We start from the raw sequence: 22,627 nt of genomic DNA, 5'->3' as shown, positions 1-22,627 counted from the left end.
AACATGTTCTCCGAGTCGTTTTCCATCGCCTCTATGTGTATAATCGCTGAGAACTTCGTACCTCATCAGTCAACAAATTGCTGCATGCAGAAAGCGTCATACATCTGTTACAAGATAAGCAGCGAGTTATCGCAAAGGCAGAAGCAGATTATGATCGTTCTGGTGACAGCAGAAACACTACTTTTGTTTCATTAACGCAAACCGGTAATGACTTCTGTTATCTCATGGTAGCAGCATGAAAGTACTACACGCATCCAAGCTTATCGCGTTCTGAGCTGTCTGCAGTGTAGTGATGTCACAAAAAAACAAGTTGCTTGTCATTTATACTCGTCTGCGTTCGCATGGTTATATCGTTTGTTTTATCCTCGACTGCTCCCAGGCCACATTTATTTGTTATATTTTATCCGTGAAAGGTATAATAAAGAAGCGGTATGAAATTAAAACAGGCTCTGCTGCGAGCCATACACAGCAGAAATATCTTTCAGAAATTTCCTAATCAAGTCGGAATGCGTGATGCTCCCCTAGTGGGCATGAATGATTAAGTAAGGGCTCCGTTATCGGTGTACACACGCTACAACTGCGACTGGCCAAAAATAGCTCTGAAAGGGTTTAACAATAGACAACGAACTATTTTCGCGAGGACTGCCTATTGCAGGGACTTCTCGTCAGGCACAGCAGGTTAATATAACTTGGCAACCTGCACAGTTGGCACGTCTTTCTCGAAATTGAATCGCATCGCAAGTGGAATGTGCCAACTGCATGAACGGAACGAAACACTTGGGCTCAATCAAGTTAGCGTTGCTTTTCTGTTGTTTATAGGCCGCTTATCAATGCTTGCAGTTTTTTTGAACAATGTCTTTAACTGGCTGAACATTGTTCTGTCAGGCGTTTAATTGGATGTACACAGCATGCGTGCTTTTTTTTTTTCGCCTTCTGTGCCGAGTGTCTGCCCCAACTCCCTGAATTTCGCGCGCTCCCTTCCCAGCGTGGAGAAACCGCTCAGAAAAGATAAAACTTTTTATCAGCTGCGTTATGAGCAGTTCCTTTAGATTATCTACAACTCTCTCATTTAAAATTCACGCTTATCTTGAATAATGTAAGAGTTTAATGAGCTTTTAAACTAATAATTAGACAATTAAAGCTAACTATTAAGCCACTGGTTTACAATAATACGGGTATGCCACAAAGCTATTCGATAGACTATAGTGTGTACAAGTGGCTGAAGATGTTCCAAAGCGCCGTCTCATTGCTTGAATTCGGATGCCCCAGCAGTTTAGAGCTTGGCATCAGAACGTGTCTGTTTCACTACCGCGACCATGCTGCTCTAAAGTTCCACAGCCTGCCTCGCCCTGCATCTCTCCAGACCTGAAACTGTGCCTGCATGTTTTATTTCTTGATGGAGGCGGTGGTGTTTGTGCGCGTAAGGGGGAGAAGGGGGGGAATTCCTTGCAGGACCAAGAGTTCAAGGTTAACTTAACCGTGATGAACAAGTCAGTAGATGGAATGTTTCTCTCTCTCTCTCTCTTAGAATCCTCTGCCCGTTTTCTCGCGTTGGCCTAAGTGTGCTGAATACGAACGAAGAGCGCTGACAACGCGAGCAAAAAAATGAGTTTGTTCTTTTCCCGGCCCCCGCCGCGGTGGCTCAGTGGTTAGGGCGCTCGACTACTGATCCGGAGTACCCGGGTTCGAACCCGACCGCGGCGGCTGCGTTTTTATGGAGGAAAAACGCCAAGGCGCTCCTGTGCTGTGCAGTTTCAGTGCACGTCTTAAAGATCCCCAGGTGGTCGAAATTATTCCGGAGCCCTCCACTACGGCACCTCTCTCTTCCTTCCTTCTTTCACTCCCTCCTCTATCCCTTCCGTTACGGCGCGGTTCAGGTGTCTAACGATATATGAGACAGATACTGCGCCATTTCCTTTCCCCAAAAAACCAATTATTTATTATTATTATTTAATTATTCTTTTCCCGCCCGCCCGTGGTTGATTTTCCTCGTTGACTAAGTAATGGAACTTAAGAGGGTGGCAGTCTCCGCCATTTTAGACTTATCCGACCCCTCGCTTTTCCATCCTTAGACGTGAATAGGTTGGGCACATTAAAATGTCCTTCATTCGTCAAGTTTTTGCTTTGCCTGCTGCTAGTTCCGTCCCCGACGGGTGCACCTCCAAGGAAACTGGCAAGGTTTGATGCCTTGTAAAAACGAGACTTTGGAACAAGCCCATATATCATTGCTAAAAGCTCCAATTACCTCTTCAACAAACCACAGTATTAAATAAGTTTCCCGGCATTTTCTGAGCGCCCCTCTAACTGTACAGCACAGTATTCATACACCGCACCAATTAGGAATGGTCAGTATTCAATCGCACCGTTGGGACACAGCAGAGCCAATGCAGCCATGCCGAATCTATTGCTGCAAAACATTAGGCTCTGTATAGCTCATCACATGTAATTGCGATAACCAAACGCGTACGTTATTAACCTCAGTATCAAATTGCGTCATCAGGTGGTCTCAGACAGCGTCCTATTCGTTATCGCGCACGAAGCAGCTTACTTATTACGCTTAGTAAAGTACAAGTATACGTTTCATAAAACTGAATTAAGAGACGATGCCGTCTGTTTTCTTTCGGCTGCTTTAGCGTCATGGATAGCGCCAACGTCAGGCAGGTAAATCTTTCAAGCCCAACCATACACGTTAAGAGTGGTGTAATGTAAAGCACCCGAATATATTTCTCTATGTGTAGACAACCAGGCAGCAAATTCAGATATCCGCTCCGACGTCCGCGTTTTCACAGAAACCGTTCTGCACTTGAAGAGGGAGGTTGAATGCTATACAATCAAACGTTTTAAGAGTAATTGCCGGTATTCATATCTGCATGAACTCTTGCGTGATTTGGCACATTCTGCTATCATTAGCTGCAACGTCCGCCAGATTGCGTGTCGAGACTTGTCAGTGATCGCACGTTATGCAGTGCAGCGTGCAGTAATGATCAGAAGACTCCGGCTCTCACGGTACACTCTAAACACAAATACACCTATATGGGAGTGAAAAGGGAGTTATCTGTCCTCTATAACACACCCTTTTATAAAAGGGTATGTGCCAGAGGACACTTTTACTCCTTTCAGTTTACTCCTTTTGTTTAGAGAGTATGTTTCAAGCCGCATATATCGGAGAACTGACGTCAGCACTGAAGACCAAAGGGCCTTGAAAGACTCGGACAAGGATCATTCTGGCTTCACATAAATTTACAGTTTGACAGATGTCTGGATTTCTCCACTATGGGATTAATGAGGAAACCACGTGGTCAGAGTAGTTTTTATGTGTGGTGTACAACTGGGGGACATGTCTGAATTTAATCAACCTCGTGGAGCCAAGTTTTGCAGCGGAGCATTGCGCAGCCTACCGTTCATGTCACGTCGTCAACGTTTTCCTTTGCTGTCAAGCATTTCAGTGCTTGCAGTACCGTACCTTAACATTTTGTGAGGCCCGTATCGTCAGCGCATCAACTGTCTCGCCGCTGATTGGAATATCGTCAGCGGGACGGCAGGTTGGCGGCCACGGGCAAAGTTTAGTTACGCCTCGATTAATCCCTGCCGAATCGTCAGAACTGTAACCACCGGCTGCGGTTGGGGGCCGCTTCAATACAAGGTGGCTGTATACGCACACGCGTCGAAGATGTTGCGAAAAAGGAAAAATGCGAAATAGCGCGGCCCCAAACGACTACCTGCACGTTTACGTAGTATTGCTTGAAAATTTCACACACACACACACACACACACACACACACACACACACACACACACACACACACACACACACACACACACACACACACACACACACACACACACACACACACACACACACACACACGCACGCACGCACGCACACACACACACACACACACATAGACCTTCGTTTTCAGGGTAAAACACGATGTTACCCAATTCTCGCTATACCGGAACATATTTTTTAAAAACCGAGCAGGTTGTTCAGAAAATAGGCCTTCTAGGTGATGTTGGTTTTCCAGTTCAGAAAGCTGAACACACTTCAAGTTATCTGTGGGTATCTAGTGCTTCCTCCAGAGGGGTGTCTTCCCTCAGCTTGAGATCTTACAACTTCGCTTAACCGTGGTTTTCATGACGCGCATGGATTTAAGGATAGGTTCGAAACGGGCCATTTAGAAGCGAAAGGCAAAATATGGCTACCTACCAGACATCTTATCCAGGTGACTGTATTAAACGCTACCTACGCTAACGACACCCTGATCCAATGACCTCGCGCTTTTAAAATACTCGCTGCGATGTTAAATGTTTTCGCTCTGTACAAATCAAGGAAGGCCGGTTTTGCTCACACGCGGGAGTGCGCCATAGGAAATTGGTACCGTACGCGATGAAATATTTTTAAGAGTTCAAGAAGAAATCTTAATTTGCAAACAATTTTTGGTGGAACCCGCTATTTCTATGCTGCTTACGAAGTAATGAGCATAAAATACGAAATTTTATGTCTAGCAGAAAAACGAACTGTTTTAGTAAACTGCCCTGTGCTACAAAAAAGAAACCAAAAAGAAACCCCGAATTACGAAACTCTTCTGAATAACCCGATTTGCACCCGAATGCCCGAAAAAATAGAACGTGAAAAGCAAGGGGCCTACACATATATACCGGTCCTAATGAGGAAAATTTAAAACAGGATTGCATATTATCCGCAAGCTTTTCTGGCTGTCGGTTTGAAATACTAGGCATTTCGAATAGTTCCGGGTTTTTCATGTTTATCCCATCAATCTTGGGATAAATTTTAAGGATTTCCATGAAACGCTTATGCGCACCCAGATGAGCCGTCGTTGTAATCCTTCTCATGGACAGCTTATGACGTTGTTCTTATTTGATCTTATTTTTACAGCACTGTGCCACATTCTGGAGTTGATTTGCGTTCTCAAGACTCCCCAGCATTTTTTTCGTCATCTCGTCAAAGTCACCCTGTCATTGTTGTTAAACTGCTGCTCACACCAAAACAGAGACAGGCCAACGTTCGTCGACCCGCCGCAGTGGCTCAGTGGTTAGCGCGCTCGGCTTCTGATATGGAGTGCCCGGGTTCGAACCCGACCGCGGCGGCAACATTTCGACGAAGGCGAAACGCAAAGGTGTCCGTGTGCTGTGCGATGTCAGTGCACGTTAAAGGTCCCCAGGTGGTCGAAATTATTCCGGAGCCCTCCACTACGGCACCTCTTTCTTCTTCCACTCCCTCCTTTACCCCTTCCCTTGCGGCGCGGTTAAGGTGTCCGCCGATATGTGAGACAGATACTGCGCCATTTCCTTTCCCCAAAAACCAATTTTACTCCCTCCCTTATCCCTTCCCATACGGCGCGGTTCAGGTGTCCAACGATGTATGAGACAATACTGCGCCATTTCCTTTCCCCCAAAACCAATTATTATTATTATTATTATTATTATTATTATTCTCGTTGTTGACCCCGAACGTCACTTTTTGGCAGGTTCTCACGCGCCAAAGCGACACTGTGGGCTGTGAGATACTACTGGGCTCAAGATTAATTGAGACCACCTATTATAGGGTCGTCATGTTGCGACGCTGAACAATAATCAGGGCACGCTTCATCATATCTGCGGGAAAAAGATTACGAAGGACGCTGAAGCCTATATATTGTAGCCTTCCCTTTTTCCCAGGCAGTCTTATTGTGAACAAAGCAACTATATGGGACCCGAAAGATAATTTTCCTTTTTTGACTTGGTCAGTGACGCAATCTTCACGTTAACAATTAGGAAAAGTTTGTGTTATTAAAAGCCGAACCACGAAAATCTAGACGGAATCTGCGCTTACAAAAAATATACGTGCAGCACTGGCGACAGACTTGGGAAGTTCCGTGAAAAGACGCCTAGCCTCCCGTTCATTAATGGGGACCGTATACGCTGCTGCTCCGGAGAACAAAACTACACTGAACATTTGAGATGTATACATGTGGTAAACCGCGCTTGTAAACACAGAAGTAGAAAAAAAGTAAACGCCTTATTCGAGTGTTTTAGTCCTCATTAGTGCAGAAGAAAAGAAAGTTTAAACCATTGCCCACTGTCCCCAGGGAATACAATCTCAATTACTTCATATTTCATTTATTGGCGTGCCTGCGAGAAATGGCCCCCACGAATTTTAATGAGAAATAATAGTATAGGCTCATCGGCGACGAAACACGGCATCGTTGACCGCAAGAGTGGTTACGAAAATTCTCAGATGACGTCACCGTAGTGCCAAAGAAAAATAAATTTTCTTCCGAAGGTGGGTGGATTTGAACCCCGGACTTTCAGATTGCTAGGCCAGGACCTCTATGCCAGAAAAACGCGTTGCTTCTTGGCGGGCAAAGGTGAACCTATTCTCGCATAGCGAGTTTTAGAGTTTTTCGCGCCAATTGCTGGAGCCGGCAACCGACGAGCAGAGTGCGTCCTTGGTGCCATCTGTTTTTGGTTTAGTTGCGCCCTGCTAGTTGCGAAGAAGACGCTGCTCCTCTGCTGAGCGCCCCGCGCGCTTCCCCACTTCCATTCGCCGCGTTCGGGTGCCGTTTCCCCGGCCTAGCCGTGCAGCGGTCATTGGCCCGCGTTCCGCGGTAAGCGTTTGGTTAGCCGGTGTCCTTCGGCGGATTGTTCGCCCACACAAAAACACGTGCGCATTCGGACCCTGCTCGTGCAAGGGTACGAGCTGGCGCCGCTGGGTGTTTTTGTGTATTTTAGTTTGAAAAAGTGTACGTGTTCGCTGTCGGCATGTCTTGAAAGGATGAGCTCTGATTGGTTCCGGTAACGACTTTTTTGAGTGGTCGACAAAAGGGTCGCCAGAATGCCGGTGAAGTGTATTTAGAAGCCGGTTTTTCAACGCCAAGGGGTCTGGAGAGAGGAACGGCTGCCTTCCGGCTGCTGCTCGGGACCTCCGGCCACTCCGAAGATGTTGCGCGCCCCTGGGTATGACTGACTGTTTATAAAGGCAGAGAAAAATTTCTAAAAGTGAAATAAAAATAATGTTTTTGCATTCAAAGCACATAAGTACTCTTAAGTTCCCTCGGTAATTTTTTTCAGCAGTTACTAAGGATAATTTCTAGCACTAAAGCTTGAATTTAATTTTATTTCCCAGAAAAGTCATTTTCTTTCTATAAGCCCTTCAGTAAGATAACTTCGATAACCGCTGGAAGCTTGTGCCAAAGCGTTGCAGCCACGTATAGGGCCTTATTACACGCAAGCGTGAAATGAACTTAAAAGAAAATAAGTGTAACGCACATGAGCTTTGATAAGAGCACCTTTATCGTGTAATCGCCAGGCTCAATTAAGCTCAACTGTGGTGCTTGTCATAAAACGACAGATGGAAACGGGTAGTGGAGCGGAAGTCTGCAGCACTTTAAGCTTGTTGATATTACTTCTTATCTCCATGTGGTAATTATACAATTGAATTTATACGCTTTATACATTTCCCCACACCACTTGATAGTGAAGCTGAATTCACCGAGGAAGTGCTATTCGGGTAAATTCTTAAGAACTGGGGTGAACAGTGCCTTTAAAATCACACCATTGCATTTCTTTGCAACTTGCAGCGGCTTGCTGAGAACGTATTGGAACCGAAACCTACGTCATACATGCTTGCACGCGTTCCAACAGAAACACCATTACATGGCGCTGAGTGGTGTTTCGCGGCGCTAACAACATCCAGCTGCGGGAAGGGAGACGCTGCAGATCGACACGTTATTTTTTCCGATCAAAATGTTCGATATGATTTACTCGGTTCTGAATATAGTCAGGAGCTCGCGTCCGCAACATAAGCCGCTCCGTCATGCCATTCTGCATCTAAATATTCCACACATTCATCTTTATCTATCTATACCACTGTTACTATTGAGCGAGCGCTCATAGAGCACTTGAGATAATTTGCATATCCTCGGCACTGAATATGTACAAATCAGATGCTTTCTATTCGTGGAGCTTACATGTTGTGAAATCGCCTCAGCGTTATCACTCAAGATTCAGAATTGCTATCACAGCTATAAATTTACATTTACACCTCATCTCGCACAGACTGCTCGCATAAAGTTTGACATACAGTTTCAAACAGAAAGTATAAAAACTCGTCTTTGTTATAAATTATAATCCATCAACGAATGGAATGAGTTACCAGATTTACCCTAGCTATATATCATGATCTATATCTTACATGAATTTTGGTACCTAATTCTTAGCTGGAAAACCGCACAGTATTCGCGCTTATTAAGTGCTTCTTTCTAGAGTGATATGCAGCACGCAGAGTTGGTTTCGAACTGTGCCTGTGTACTTCCAGCTTATTTTGTTTCCTTTCATATGGCCTACTTGTCTGTGCTAGAACAATTCAGTCCCGCCCCGTTCCTGATGCTACGTCCTCTGGGATCTTAGGGCACTTGAAATAAATACTTTTCTTTTTATCGAATAAATGACGAAGACGTATTAACACTTCTCATTTGTGCATTACTCTACTGGCGGCTTAAATGGCATTGCGGCCTCATCTTTTTCGCGTCCTTATTTTTCTGAAGACACGAGGAGACCCTTACATTTCCGAATATCCGTAAATGTTGACGTCCCTACAACTGTAGACGCTTTTCAACCTAGACTTTGTTATTTCTTAATAACCTCAGCTGTTTTCCCCTTCCACATTTGCTGCAACAATGGAGCGAATAGTTAAAACGACCCATTTCGTATTCAGTAAGAATCCAGAATTTCGCGCTTTATGCCTTGTCAATATTACTAAATTGATCATAAATGTAAACATGCATTAATTTTACATACATAGCCATCTTTCTCACAACGCCGTCGTCATGGCATCACAGACCAATAACGAAGAATATTGCTAAACAGCGCGTAGTACAAAAAGCGCAATAAAAATGGGGGCTACATGTGACGATAATCACCTTTTCCAACACGTAAAACCCCCATCTCAGTACAAGCTCCCCGAATAGGGCACTGAACTAACAGCTTCTGAGCGTGTTGTGAAGTTTGTCGCGTGAAATCGAAGCGGCGGCGAAACGCAGAGGGCTTTTGGCCGCGATCCAGCGACGCAAGGTGTAAGTGGACAGGAGCTCCTACCAGTACAGAACTGATAATTCCTCACGACTGGCGAGTGCCGGAAACATCGCGATGTGCAACGTTCAAACTGAGGCAGCTTCCTCGAATCGCACGCTGCGCGGATAGTCGGCGACAACCGAGCACACCTAATCGCACATGTGCGCCGCATAAGTTGCCCAAGCGCGCGGAGATAAGGCGCTCTCAAACTGCCGCCTTCGACGCAGTGCATCCTAAATCACAGGGAAGCCACGCGGAACAGATCGTCAGTCGCCTCTCCCTCCGGCGTTCATCAGCTGATGGGCGTATCTGCCGGCTCCGGATAATAAAGACACCACGCCGCCGCTCTATCGTTGCGACGACGGCCCACCAAGTGGGCCGGCATGCTGGCGCGCGTGCTATCGCGCCGAGAACGTGCCGGGCTATCAGCGACAGCGCGGCTCCCAATGGGCTGCCGTGCGCCGAGAGATAAGGCGGCGTGGCGCGATAAGCAAGCAGGGGGCGGGGGCTCACCGGGCGAGAGTATCCGGCCCATGGAGTCGGTGGCGTAGGCGGCGTGCTGCGGCATAGCAGCCAGCGACGCACTGTTGTCGTACACGGGCCACGGCATGTCCGAGCGCACGTACTGGGCCGGGAAAGGCGCGAAGCCGTTGGCCGCCGCTCCGCCGCCGCGTCCGTCCTCGACGAGCGCCGCCGCCGAGCCGGGGCTGAGCGCCGCGGGCTGCAGTGCGTAGCCGTTGTGCGTCGCGGTCGTCTCGAGCGTCTGGGCACCGCCGGCCTGCCACGCCTGGGCCTGCGGCACGTACATGCTCAGCGGCGAGTACATGGACGAAGGCGGCGAGCCGCCCAGCTCGGCTCCCGGGGCCTGGTGCGCCGTGGCGTAGGCCGGCGGGCTGAGGCCACCGCCGGCCGCCTTGACGTAGACCTGCTCGGCCTGCCGGTTCGGGTAGGGCGAGGAGCTGGCCACGGCGTAGCCCTGCGCGTACTGGGGTGTGCCGTACGTGCTGACCATGATGGTGGAGTTGCCAAGCGACTGATAGAGCAGCTCCTTGTCATCGCCCGCCGGCGGCAGGGCGTCCACCGGGTTCAGGGCCTTCAGGCTACTGATGCTCGCCGGGCTGTGCTCGTCGCCCGGCACGAAGCTGCATGTCACGGCCACCGGAGTGGGGCCCTGCGGACCCGACGGGGAGCCGCTCGGGGGCGGGGCCTCGGCCGCCGAAGGGGGCGTAGCCTCGGCGGCGGGCGACGCCTCGGACGCGTCTACCCCCGGCCCGGCAACGCCACCGCCCAGGGATACCTGGGGAACTTCTGGGGAAGGCGCCCCGCCCTTGGCCCCAGGGGACCACGGCTGCTGCTGCGAGGCCGCTGCGGTCGCCGGCGGCGCCTGCGACTGCGACGAGACGGGTGTCGCCACCTGGTGGACGACCTGCTGCTGCGCGGCCTGCTGGGCGGCCTGCTGAGCGGCTTGCTGAGCAGCTTGTTGGGCAGCTTGCTGTGCGGCTTGTTGAGCGGCCTGTTGAGCGGCTTGTTGTGCGGCTTGTTGAGCAGCCTGCTGCGCAGCTTGTTGAGCCGCTTGCTGGGCAGCCTTCTGTTGCAGCTCTTGCTCCATCGCCCTGCGCAGTGGAGAAAGGAACAGTGACATGAATGAGAAAATTGCTCGACGTTTTGTATTTTATTATCCAACTTCTCTCTTTTTTATACTCACATTCTTCTGGTAGCGACCGTGTTCCAAACTTAAATGGGAACTCAGACATCAGTTTCTCGTGACTGTAGGAAATATGGCGTTTTTTGCAGACTCATTTTATTACTTTTGATTAAAATCTATATGCTAAGTCAATACCTCGCAACATAAAAGTAATACTAAATGAGTGTGCCACTCTATAGTGTTCTTTTCAAATAGAAGTATTAGGCTTTAATTGCAAATTTTATTTGAGTAATACAAGCTTTCTTATAAACCATGGTAAGCAGCTGTAATGTAATGGATTTAACGCTAAACTAAAAAATGTTTTAAAATTGAAGAAACACACAAAAACTTTTTGCTTTATTGCATCAACCACATAAGACTTTCCACTCCCTGACATGTCATTACTTCGAGCGACAAAGAATACTTGTTACCCATCAGAAAGAAGCGTTTTATTGTAGGCGGCTTCAAGGCATTTTATTCTGCAAATATATTTTAATGCTAGAAAATATAAAGCACATCAAGGAAAGTAAATATGGTTCCGAATGGCATGCATTTAAAGGGAACCTGGAGAATTCTGGTTCTAAAGAAAATGTATATTACAAAATTAGTGAAGACGGCCGCAAAAGTTTCAAAGATATGCAAATTACTGTAAAATAAAAAGTTGGGCTGATATGAATTAGATGTTCAAAATGTTTCAAATTACAGTGATTAAAGACTACGCATAAAAATGGTTTAACTTCAGCATTGTTTTCAGTTACAAAAGAAAAAGTTCACTGTCGAAGTCTTACGTGTTGCTGGGCAGGACAGACCTTATAATTTTGGAAGGCACATACAAAATAGCCACCACGCCGATAATAACAATCATTTAATCTGTGGACGTTAATATGTAAAAGCGAAGATCAAAATCATGGAGCTCGACGATGTTCTTGTGAAGGCATCGAATGATGCGCCTGTGCGCTAGCAAGGTTTTTTTTTTTTTAATGGATCATCGGCTATACATCATTTATGGATTATCGGCAAGTCAAGGTTGCTTTCTGAGGATGAGCATCCAGACATAGTTGTGTTGACAGAAATCATATTGAATCTACTTAGAAACACAGCCCAAAAACGTCCTGATAGGACGTTTTCCTGCTGATAGGACGTTAAGGACGTTTCCCTGCTGATAGGACTGAAAACTCCTGCTCCTGCTGATAGGACTGAAAACGAAAATTATCTGAAGGTGAAACAAAAAAAAAAATCACGACACTGGGGTCGTTTGCAATAGGGTCCGTTTATCAGGGAGTCTGCCAGGCGCCAGAATTCACCCCTTCGTACCAAAGTTGACTTCTCAGACTGAAACTAATGGTGTAACAAGTCGAAAAGTGCGTTGGCGACATTGAAATAACGCGTGATATCTATGGCTAACCCGTGACTCAGACTCAACGAGGACAGTAAGGAAAGTGTTAGGTGCAAACCTAAATAAAAGCTTTCTATTTTTGAAACAAGAAGCAACACTGAAAGGATATGCTGTTGTTTCCACTTGGACGATAGCAAGCGCCATTCATTGCAAAAACTCGAACCAGCAACCAAGCGGAAGGGCATGTGCTTCGGGAGGCTATAATCTCGCGAAAAGAAGATCGAAGCGTTCACAATTCAACGCTATGATACGATTAATTATTTAGCAGGGAGGTGTGTGCACACGGCGTGGCAGACCGACCCGATACACCCCGCCGCCCCCTCCGTCCTAAAATGTAGTAGACTCGGAACAAAACACTGAGTTTTCTGTTATCTTAGCACTCCTCACAACCCTCCCTGGTCTGTGCAAAAAAAAAGAAAAAAAAGGTACATCGCAGGTACGGCGACGTGCATTTATTCTACGGAACAGCTACCCTTTTTATGTTGTAATTTCATGTCCCCTGTTTGTATTCTTAGTACTTATATTTTATAACCTGCCTGAACCGCAACTTTGTCGTTTAAATGTGCATACACTTGCCTAACTTAGTCCGTACGAACTTTCTTGTTAGATGCTCTCCGAATTGTTTCTGTCGCAGTACCACAGTACCTCACAGTGAAGCCTAACCTGCTGAGCCTCATATGACTTGCAGTGAAGCCAAACGACGCCGTGTACCATACACAAGACTTCTTCCTGTTTCTTCTTCCCTTTCCCCATACTATTTTGCTTCCTTCGTACAATAAAAGCCACTGTAATCGCATAAACTGCTTATGACCACCAATGCGCGTTAATGTTAGGTCACTGTTGAAGAAAGCAAAAATATCACTTAAGAGAGTATGCTGGATATTTCTAGCGTATGTGTAGATCAGTAGATACTAGAAATTCCAAACATAAAATTACATTTAGCCACATTTAGATCGCAATAATAATTTATTACTTAAGTAGTCGTTCAGATTCATTCAGGACTCGGAGATTCAGTTGAGTTCATAAAGTTCTGGTTTATTTCTCAACCCACGAACTGCTCTAAAAGAATCCCAAGAGAAAACGCTTAAATAAATGCACAACGACGATTAGTTCTTGAAAATTCGGCGGACTTTTTATTTTTGTTTCAGAATCCAGTTTACGGTTTGTTTGTATCTTTCGGCGAATACTATTTCTGATAGACGGGCTGTCGGTTCTTACCGGTGGTATAGCCTCTATCTCTATGTGGTCAAGAGTGGAGTACAATTTATCTTGGCTTGTTTGTTAGCCCCAGAAGCTAATGCACTAGTAATTAACGCGAATCTGGCCGTGTTAGAGCACTGCTTACTGAATCAAGAGCTATCGCCTTAGGGAAAAGTAACAGAGCGAGAGTTAAATGATTGAGCCGTGAGGCAAAAACGCTAATGGAAGTTAATTTCAACGAAATTGGCCGCAAAAAACCAAACAAGCAAAAAAGCGGACATTCCAAAAACAAATATTATGGCCGAAAGCAAACCGGTGAATTACACCTGCGCTTGTCACATTGACGTCATGCGGAACAAGGCCTTTCTTTCTGGTAACCTTCATGTCGGAATTACTTGTTCTGGCTGTGATTAATTCACGCCGGTTTTTAGCTTGAGACTCGCTCCTTCTCTTACGGAAGGAACTGTGAAGGCAGTACACGCTTCACAAGAAGACAGAGAAAGGTAAAGCAGTAGAAATCTGGAAGCAGCCAAATTGCCGCGCATCAGATGATCCGCATCACAGGGTCCGCATCAAATGGTCCACATCACATGGTCCACATCACATGACCCGCATCACATGCTACACAGAGATGTTTACGTTAACGAAATATGTGGCGGCTGACCTCAAGGAAAAGCTATGGCCTGAAATATTAATTGATCGTCATGGCTGTAGTAGCGCGCTTCAACCAAAATGTTCCCAGAATTCTCGCCCTCGACAACGTAGCGAGACTGCGACCACTCCTTGAACAACCAGAATACTATTCTCAACGATGAGCAGGTGAACACAGTAATTTCCTGCAACCACTGACTACGACGGCAAATACGAACCAGGAGAACAACAACAGAGCAAGAAGAATTCGGCAGGCACTCACCAGTTATGAGCAACACCTCACCAATATCCCTAAAGAAAGGAAATGCGTACGCAAGTTGCAACTACGAGACCAAAACTTGGAGGCCAACGAAAAAGCTTGCAAATAAATTGAGGACAGCACAGAGCACTGTGGAAAGCAAAGTCATAGAGGTAAAACCTGAGAGACCGAAAGAGAACAATGTGGAATAGAGAACCATCTGGAGTGGATGTCTTAACGCAAATTACGACGGAAGAATGGAACAGACCTGGACCTGTAATGGGGAGCAGAGATAACCGATCGTCATGCTATAAGGTGACAAGCGTCGACCGCAAGACAAGGAAAATAGAGCGAGTTGCGGTCGAAATACAGGTGGAGAAATGAAAGGAGGAAATTTTGCTGGGTTAAGGTGGCCGCGGCTGGCACGCAGGATAGGGCACTTGGTGAACGCCAAGAGAAGCCCTTATACCACGGCGGATGTAACACGACTGATGAAAAATACAATGACCTTTCACTAGGAGAAAATCCGCAAAGGATCTACCACTGCAAAAAGAGGAGTGCGTTAGCATTTTAAAGGCAGATAGAATGACAATGAAGCCAAGTTTTTCTGACTCCGCAGACATACTGCGATGCAAGATTTCTATTAGCTTTCAGGGAGAGTAAGATGCTCATCAAGCTTGAGAAGAACCGTGTGGCATGTACTTTAGAGGGCGGAAAAAATAATTTTGTTTAGACACTTTACTGAGAGCTTTTGTCAGGGGGTGCTTGAGGCGGACAGTGGGCAATACAGCAGTGAATAAGTAGGTGACCAATCTCTGGCGGCAAATATACACAAACACCAATCGGCACGAATGTTTTTGCTCACAGTACAGCTTAAAGATGAAATGCGCACTGTTCACAAGACTGACGAGGCAGCAAACTCTTTTTTTTCAGGATTGCAGTCACATTTATTGGGGCTATACGTGTAGATTCCTCTTCTAGCACACCGTTGGCAAAGAGAATCGGCCGAATTTGTTCCTGTTGCTGATTTTAACTGCACAGATTGAGTCTGTCCCGGTATTACAAGACCTGCAGGTTATGTCCAGCGTCGTCACACCTTCGGCTAGTGAGCTGCCACATATGATGCGTTGCAGCTGCGACAAGGGCCTGGTTCCCAGTCAAAAAAGTCCGATTGATGTAAATTGAAATCCGAATCCAGTTGGTCTTTGTTGGTTCCAGTTGTGTTTTTGTAAGTTCCAGCTGGCAATTTTTGACTGGACATGACTTCTAGCTCTACCGACCTTTAGGAGATCCCTCATGACTGGGTGCTCCGAAGTGTAGTGAGTTTATGTGATTTACGCTCGTTGACGCTTAAATCGCACACCAAGCGGATGAAAGAGCAATCCAGGCCACGGGGTGCACTTTGAACATCCAAACCGCAAGCCGTGATGTTGAAGACATAGCTGGAGTAACTGAAGGCCAAAAGGCCAAAGCTCACGATGCTCTTAGCATATCTGGACGATTCATGATTTCAGTAGGGCAGCAACTTAATTCGCTCTCTATGGTTGTGTCGAACTAGCAACTGCGCGCTATACGAACAAATTAACTTCCGAGCATTCGGCCTCCGATTCTCTGACGTCGTCAGCTGTCCCTAACAAAAAATTTTTAGACAGTCTATAGACTCTTCATAGACTTCTGTCTACAAAGTCAATAGACTGTCTATAGACAGATTTTAGAGAACAGTGTATAGGCAATACAAATTCTATTGACAGCCCGTAGACAATCTATAGATTTATGGCCATACAGTTTTAGTAGACTTTTGTCAGACAGTCTAAAAGTCAGACAGTCTATAGACTATGTATAGGCAAAGAAATATCTATAGGAAGTCAACATAGTCTATAAGAAGTCTATGGACCTCCTTCACCCCGCGACGTCACGAAGATGCGGTGGCGCTGATGTTAGCAGCGACTTTCGCATGGTAGGCAAAACAGGTTCCGCTTGCCCGTGCCTATCGCAGCTGCCGCAGTTAGCGGCGGCTGCTTCAAGCCTGTGCACTGCAGAAGCAGCATATATTGACCAGCTGCGTCACTGCTGCATCCGCGTAGTAGCATAAAAATATTAAATTAGCCTCGATAGGTTTCTCGCGCATAAATGCCGCATTCGGAAACTGGCTAACAGGCATTGGGCCACGGTAGTAAAGCGCGAAGTCTGGGAGTCGATAGGCACTGCCACTCAATGCACTTAATAGGATGCAAGTTACTGCGTTCATTCACCTGAACTTCAGGATAGTAGGCTGATAATTGCTCAAGGAAAAAAAGACATAAGTAGCTGCACACATACTTATCACCTTGAGCCGGGGTGCACGGGGTGCCGACAGGTTCACTCGCCCCCAAGGAATGCGTTTTTTTGTTAATAGCACACCATGTTTTAATGGCGCGTTTTGTGACATTTAATATTTACTTGAAACTGTTTATTGATATGACGACGTAATTATTTCATTCGAGTAGAAAGAAGTCTGGTAAGTTGTGTCAATCTTGCGCGGTCGCGTTGGTGTGCTTAGAATAGCGTACCTTAAGTGTGCTAAACGCCATATGCTTTTTCATTGTATCATGCATGTGTCATGTTTCATGAGGTAATACATGATCGCGAAGCTTGTTTGGAAAGAAGCAGCCGCAGGCGTGCTACTAACAGACACGTGGCGAGATTGAGAGGGGACGCGGCATGAAAACTGTTTTCGTTATTCATGCATGCGGTATGTAACTAAACTTGGTGCAAATATGAAATTCCTACGCTAGTTTCAGTCACTCCTTTTATTTATAGCCATACCTGGTGCAGTTCTGGGCAATTATAATTAACACCGTCGTCAAGTCCCCCCAAGGTTTCAAATAATTGAGTAGATAGTGCGCAGTTTTTTTATGCCAGCATGTACATAAAGCCCTGTTGTGTATGATGACGCGATTAGTTCTTTTTCTATATTATCAGTACTTATGCATGCATAGTTACATGAAAACGTTTCTTACAAAAAATAACTAACACAATACTGCACGTGTAGGGCAAAAAATCGAGATTTATTACGCTCCTCAACGTCTCAGGAATAGTTTGCGACAAATGGAAGCATTTGATTTTCATGCGAATTACGAAGGTGAGTGATCCAGTCGCAGAAAATGTGAGAGGTCAGAAAACGAACCTTAAAGTTTATTCCCTCGTTTATGGCATCTTCGCTTTTGCTTTGGTCAAAGAAATGCGGCACTGAAATCAAAGAAATTACCTCACAATTTTTGACGACCACACTTCTAAAAAGCGTAATTTATAAATTTGTATTCAATATTTTGCTATAATTTTCAGTCACGAAACTAGACTTCAGGGCTAGGAAAGAAAATAATTCTAGAAATCAAAAATTTTCATCAAATCGACCAGCTTAACAAGAGGACAAGTCGGCCTGGCTGGTGCGTGGTCATGCGGCTAAAAACAGCGCTAAGCGAGACAGGTGATCGGGGACACGACGCTGTCCCCACTTTTCGCGCAGCGCGACACGTACGTATGTCAGCAGACGATGAGCGCATGTCTGCTCCGACGAAACAACGCCAGCACTTCCCCTCACTACTGTCCCGAAGTAAAATGATTCCGGCTAGTGCAGAGTGTCAAAACTTGTTTTATTCAATGCCTAGCGCATAAATAAACGGCAGGAACGCTTTCAACATGTTTACTACTAACCATATATACAATACACAGTGGCAAACTATTTCTCTTTATAGGCCGCACGTGGCCAACGCGAGCTCGTGTACTTCGACAAATTACTAAGTTGGAAGCATCGACCATTGCTATGATTCGCAGAAACTGGAAACGCGCCTACAAGCCTTGAAAACCCGCCCTCAACACCTATCCGCGACGCCACTCCCCGACCTTTTGCCTACCACGAGCTCGCTAGCGACTGCAGCGCCACCTCGTTTGTTTACAAACATGCAGGAGGTCCATAGAGCATTTTTATAAGGGGTAACTTATGCCAAAATTATTTAGTAACTGTAACACTTGAGACTTTTGTAATCAATACCCGGCCATTTCCAGAAAGTTATCAGATGGCGGCGCCTGCTATGAACTGGGCTGTCAGCTGCTGATGGTACCCTGTGATTTTTCTTTCTTCACCATAGCCATAGCCATGTATTGCGCAGTGGTGAATATTTCCTCTGCATGCCGCAAGTGGCGCGACACTCTTCTACCCTTCGAATTTTGGAGCAATAAGAACGCCTAATTTTTACACATGGACCATATATTTTCTAAACTGTCACGACCAAAGAGTTATGCCTTCCGCACCACGGCATGAGTTTGATGAAACCAATGGCTGGCAGAACTTGGCTCTCACTCTTCCTGCTGCGAGCAATGCTGAGAACACGCTTTCCTCACCATCAGGAACACGCATGCACTATAACGAAGCACAGAACATCAGCTTCAAGGACTCGTGTGTTGCGCAGCCATATTGTGATTCCCTCGAAACTGGATTCCGCCGCCCAGAGGTGTCTGGCGCAACGCGCCTGCAACTCTGAAGAACACACCGCAAGAGACACCGCGCTGCAAACGCCTGCCACCCTACAGCCTGAAGGCCACTATCTTGTTCGGTTATCCGCGTGCGACTATCTTAAGGCACACGGCGAGTCTGCAGCGCGATGCACAAGACTCACGGCCGTGCCGCAGTCCTTTTATGGGCCCGCTGATACACAGAACCGTAATTTTCGGTGACAGCAGGCAGGCCGCCTGATTAGCGCCGTGTCGGGCTGCGAAGAGAAATCGGTCACAAGCGCGCAAGCGCTCGGGGTCCACACGGTCCCGTAACACATTGTGCGCCGGTCACGCAAAGAGCGACTCTCTTCGAATGGCTTCGTTCGGCGACGTCGATGGGCGCTCAGCTGCATCCACTTGCAAGGCCAGGATCGACAGCCATCGGATCGACGGGAATAATAGCGGAGTTCGTCGTGGAGACTGCGAAGGGTGAGTTTACGTCGAAGCTATCGGAACGACAGACACTCCCTTCAGCTATCTGGGACACAAAGCTGGTGCAGGAGGAGGATGGGGGCGAGGATGCTGGCTTTGTGCAAAATCCTCACGCTCGTTCAGCTCGCCGTTCGGCAACTCTCAAGAAACGTGCCAAGCTACCGCTTTGACTTCACCCGTCCAAGTCAAAATCAAGAGGAAGAAATTGGCTTGGGTAGGGCATGTAATGCGAAGGCAAGGTAACCGCTGGTCCTTAAGGGTAACGGAGTGCATTCCAAGAGAAGCCAATCGTAGCAGGAGACGACAGAAGATTAGGTGAGCGGATGACATTAAGAAGTGTGCGGGGATACGGTGGCCGCAGATGGCAAAGAAAAGGGTTAATGGAGAGACATGCATGGGAGAGGCCTTTGTCGTGCAGTGGGCGAAGCCAGGCTCGTGATGATGATGATGATGCACGTCCGGGGGCAGGCAGCGTCGGTCAGCTTGCTTATGGGGACTGGTTTTAAGCACGTACCACAACAAGAGGTCACATGATAATTGATAACTATAGAATGGAAGCAAGAAAGGGGTGGGCAATTCTCTTCCATTATTTTTGTCATCAACATCATCAATCCAACTATGTCCACTGCACAACAGAGGCATTGCCCCAACGATTTCTGATTAGCCCTGCCTTTCAGCCATCGTGATAATGATGTCTAATTTTTCCGCAGCAGCCTAGGAATCTAAGCACACTGACGTTCTTTTATCATATATTATATGTATTTTATTTGTTCAAGACAAGAGTCGAGCTGGAAGCAACCAAGCTTAGAGAAATCACTCTTGTAATCGACAACGCAGAAAACGTGAGATGAAAAACAGCGCTGCTTGATCATATCGCAGGTAGGTCCACAAAATAATCAACTTGGGAATGCTAAACAACCCCGCCGCGGTGGCTCAGTGGTTAGGGCGCTCGACTACTGATCCGGGGTTCCCGGGTTCACACCCGACCGCGGCGGCTGCGTTTTTATGGAGGAAAAACGCTAAGGCGCCCGTGTGCTGTGCGATGTCAGTGCACGTTAAAGATCCCCAGGTGGTGGAAATTACTCCGGAGCCCTCCACTACAGCACCTCTCTCTTCCTCTATTCTTTCACTCCCTCCTTTATCCCTTCCCTTACGGCGCGGTTCAGGTCTCCAACGATATATGAGGCAGATACTGCGCCATTTCCTTTCCCCCAAAACCAATTATTATTATTATTAATGCTAAACAGTATAGCGCGCTGTGTTCGGGCTCGGAAGGCGCCAGTGTCATGCCCGTGTCTACGTACTGCCGTTTGGGCGGGGAATGGCGGGACATATGAAATGTCAAACTCTGTCGTTTTATTTCCGCCTAGTGACAAATTGCAGCCCGCAGGAGAATATTTGAACTGCGTTTTTTTTTTCTGGAGGTATTATTGGTCTTGTAGAATGCCTTCAGTTAAAGCGCTGCAGTCTTCATGAATGCAAAAAGTTTATGACTAGCAAAGCTACTGCGTCCTAGGTGCGCCATTTGTATAACTTATGTTATTTTTTACCATATGTTCGCATAAAAAAATCACCATGTGCTATGTCATAATCGTTGTTACGAATCACAAAGAAATCACGAGATCAGTGCATTTGCTGGTATGTATGTGGTTCGATACACGTGTTTACACGAATACGCGAATGCAGCCGCCATGGTGGCTGAGTGGTTATGGCGCTCGGCTGCCGGCCTGAACGACGCGGGTTCGATCCCGGCCGCGGCGGTCGAATTTCGATGGAGGCGAAATTCTAGAGGCCCGTGTACTGTGCGATGTCAGTGCACGTTAAACAACCCCAGGTGGTCGAAATTTCCGGAGCCCTTCACTACGGCGTCCACCATAGCCTGAGTCGCTTTGGGACGCTACAAAAAAGAATACGCGAATGCAGTATTTTATTTTGGTATTTGCCGCCGGACCGATATAAAAATACTGCCAACGCCAAGCTTGGCTCGTTAAACGTGTTTCTTCCATTCCTTTTCCCATGAACAAGGAGCTCCAGACAGTAAGATCACTGTCATATCCACTTGATTTAACAGAGATAGGTAAGGATGCTTAATTAAATTCCCTTTCCGTATTAATAATAATTGGTTTTGGGGGAAAGGAAATGGCGCAGTATCTGTGTCATATATCGTTGGACACCTGAACCGCGCCGTAAGGGAAGGGATAAGGGGTGGAGTGAAAGAAGAAAGGAAAAAGGAGGTGCCGTAGTGGAGGGCTCCGGAATAATTTCGACCACCTGGCGATCTTTAACGTGCACTGACATCGCACAGCACACGGACGCCTTAGCGTTTTTCCTCCTCCTCTTTCCGAATTCGCAGCGCCACTTTTGTGAATGTGCTAGGCAGCGAGAAAAGCGTTCAAATTTTACCGCTCCTAAACGTATAGTTGCAGCTATTGCCGACAGATGGCACCGCCTGCCTGACCGCAACAAGTTTTGCTTTTTTGGCGCTGTTTCTGCGTGCAAAAGTAGCACAGGAACAGTCTCGTCGGCCGTTCTTCGTTCTCGCATTCTTCGCTGTGTAAGTTGGACCGCAAACAAAGCGGAACTAAGGGCCTAGAACGAAAAGCAAAATACGCAAATGAAAAACAAGAGGCAAGTCATCGTCTCGCGACGGCCGTCGCTATCTCGCCGGAGCGATAGCGAGTCGTTTAACCAAAGGTCCTCCCGCAAGCGCTCGGTTCGAAGAGCGGCGACGGCGGCGGTGTTTCAGGAACGAGGAATCCAGTGCGACCGTGCCTGAAACGACACGGGCCGTTTTGCCGCCAGCCTCGACGCTCGGCCGGCTATCTTATCGGACCCAATGTTTGAACGGTCCCCAGCTCTCCGCCCCAGCGGCAGGGCCGAGAACTGTACTCGTGGCAGGCAGCATCCGCCGTTGCCGCGCCCCAAGAGACGTCCAGTACGCTTTTTTTTTTGCCTCCGACTATCACGTACTGACTCTGCGGTTCTGCAAGAATTTGCAGTTAAACGCAAATGATAGAACACACAGTACTAGACAAGGGTTCAGCTGCCAACTTTTATGGAGAAAATTTAAGCCGGGCGAGCTTATATACTCGTATAAATGTATTATATATTTAGTTGCAGTCAAGGGACTATACGCAGTTCTTTTTTTAATAGAAATAATTACTGTGCAGTGAATGCATGTTCAATGCAAGTAAGCTCGCCTGTCTTGAAGTTTCACCGTTAAAGGGACACTGAGAACAATGCAATCAGTTTTTTTTTTCAAGTTTGTTAGTAAAATCCGATGGTTCGGCATTTCGTGACTTTTTTACCGCTTGTCCGGCAGCGAAAGGTGCATTTACTGCCAAGAGATTTGGATTCAAAGTTGAAAGGCTTTTTCCCGCCGCTACGATTCAAACTCGGGACTCTCTGATGGCGAAATAGG

The 22,627-nt window shown here is 46.8% G+C and overlaps 2 protein-coding genes across 8 annotated transcripts in view; one reads left to right on the top strand and one right to left on the bottom strand.

Moving 5' to 3' along the window:
- LOC144098739 (uncharacterized) overlaps positions 1–22,627 on the bottom strand; it is a 104,346-nt gene that overhangs the window by 56,493 nt on the left and 25,226 nt on the right. For all 6 annotated transcript variants that reach the window (XM_077631579.1, XM_077631581.1, XM_077631580.1 and 3 more), the window contains exon 2: positions 9,586–10,685. In XM_077631579.1, the coding sequence (XP_077487705.1) occupies positions 9,586–10,685 (1,100 nt within the window). The remainder of the gene's footprint in view (positions 1–9,585; positions 10,686–22,627) is intronic.
- The window catches only part of LOC144098741 (uncharacterized), a 53,104-nt gene continuing 49,471 nt past the window's right edge, over positions 18,995–22,627 (top strand). The window contains exon 1 of one of the 2 annotated variants that reach the window (XM_077631586.1): positions 18,995–19,203. In XM_077631586.1, coding sequence (XP_077487712.1) covers positions 19,110–19,203 — 94 coding nt within the window. In that variant the 5' untranslated portion in view covers positions 18,995–19,109. The remainder of the gene's footprint in view (positions 19,204–22,627) is intronic. The other variant, XM_077631585.1, reaches the window with a different exon arrangement.

Source organism: Amblyomma americanum, chromosome 7, assembly GCF_052857255.1.
Source record: "Amblyomma americanum isolate KBUSLIRL-KWMA chromosome 7, ASM5285725v1, whole genome shotgun sequence".
NCBI lineage: Eukaryota > Metazoa > Arthropoda > Arachnida > Ixodida > Ixodidae > Amblyomma > Amblyomma americanum.
This window is presented reverse-complemented; position numbering and strand designations above follow the sequence as displayed.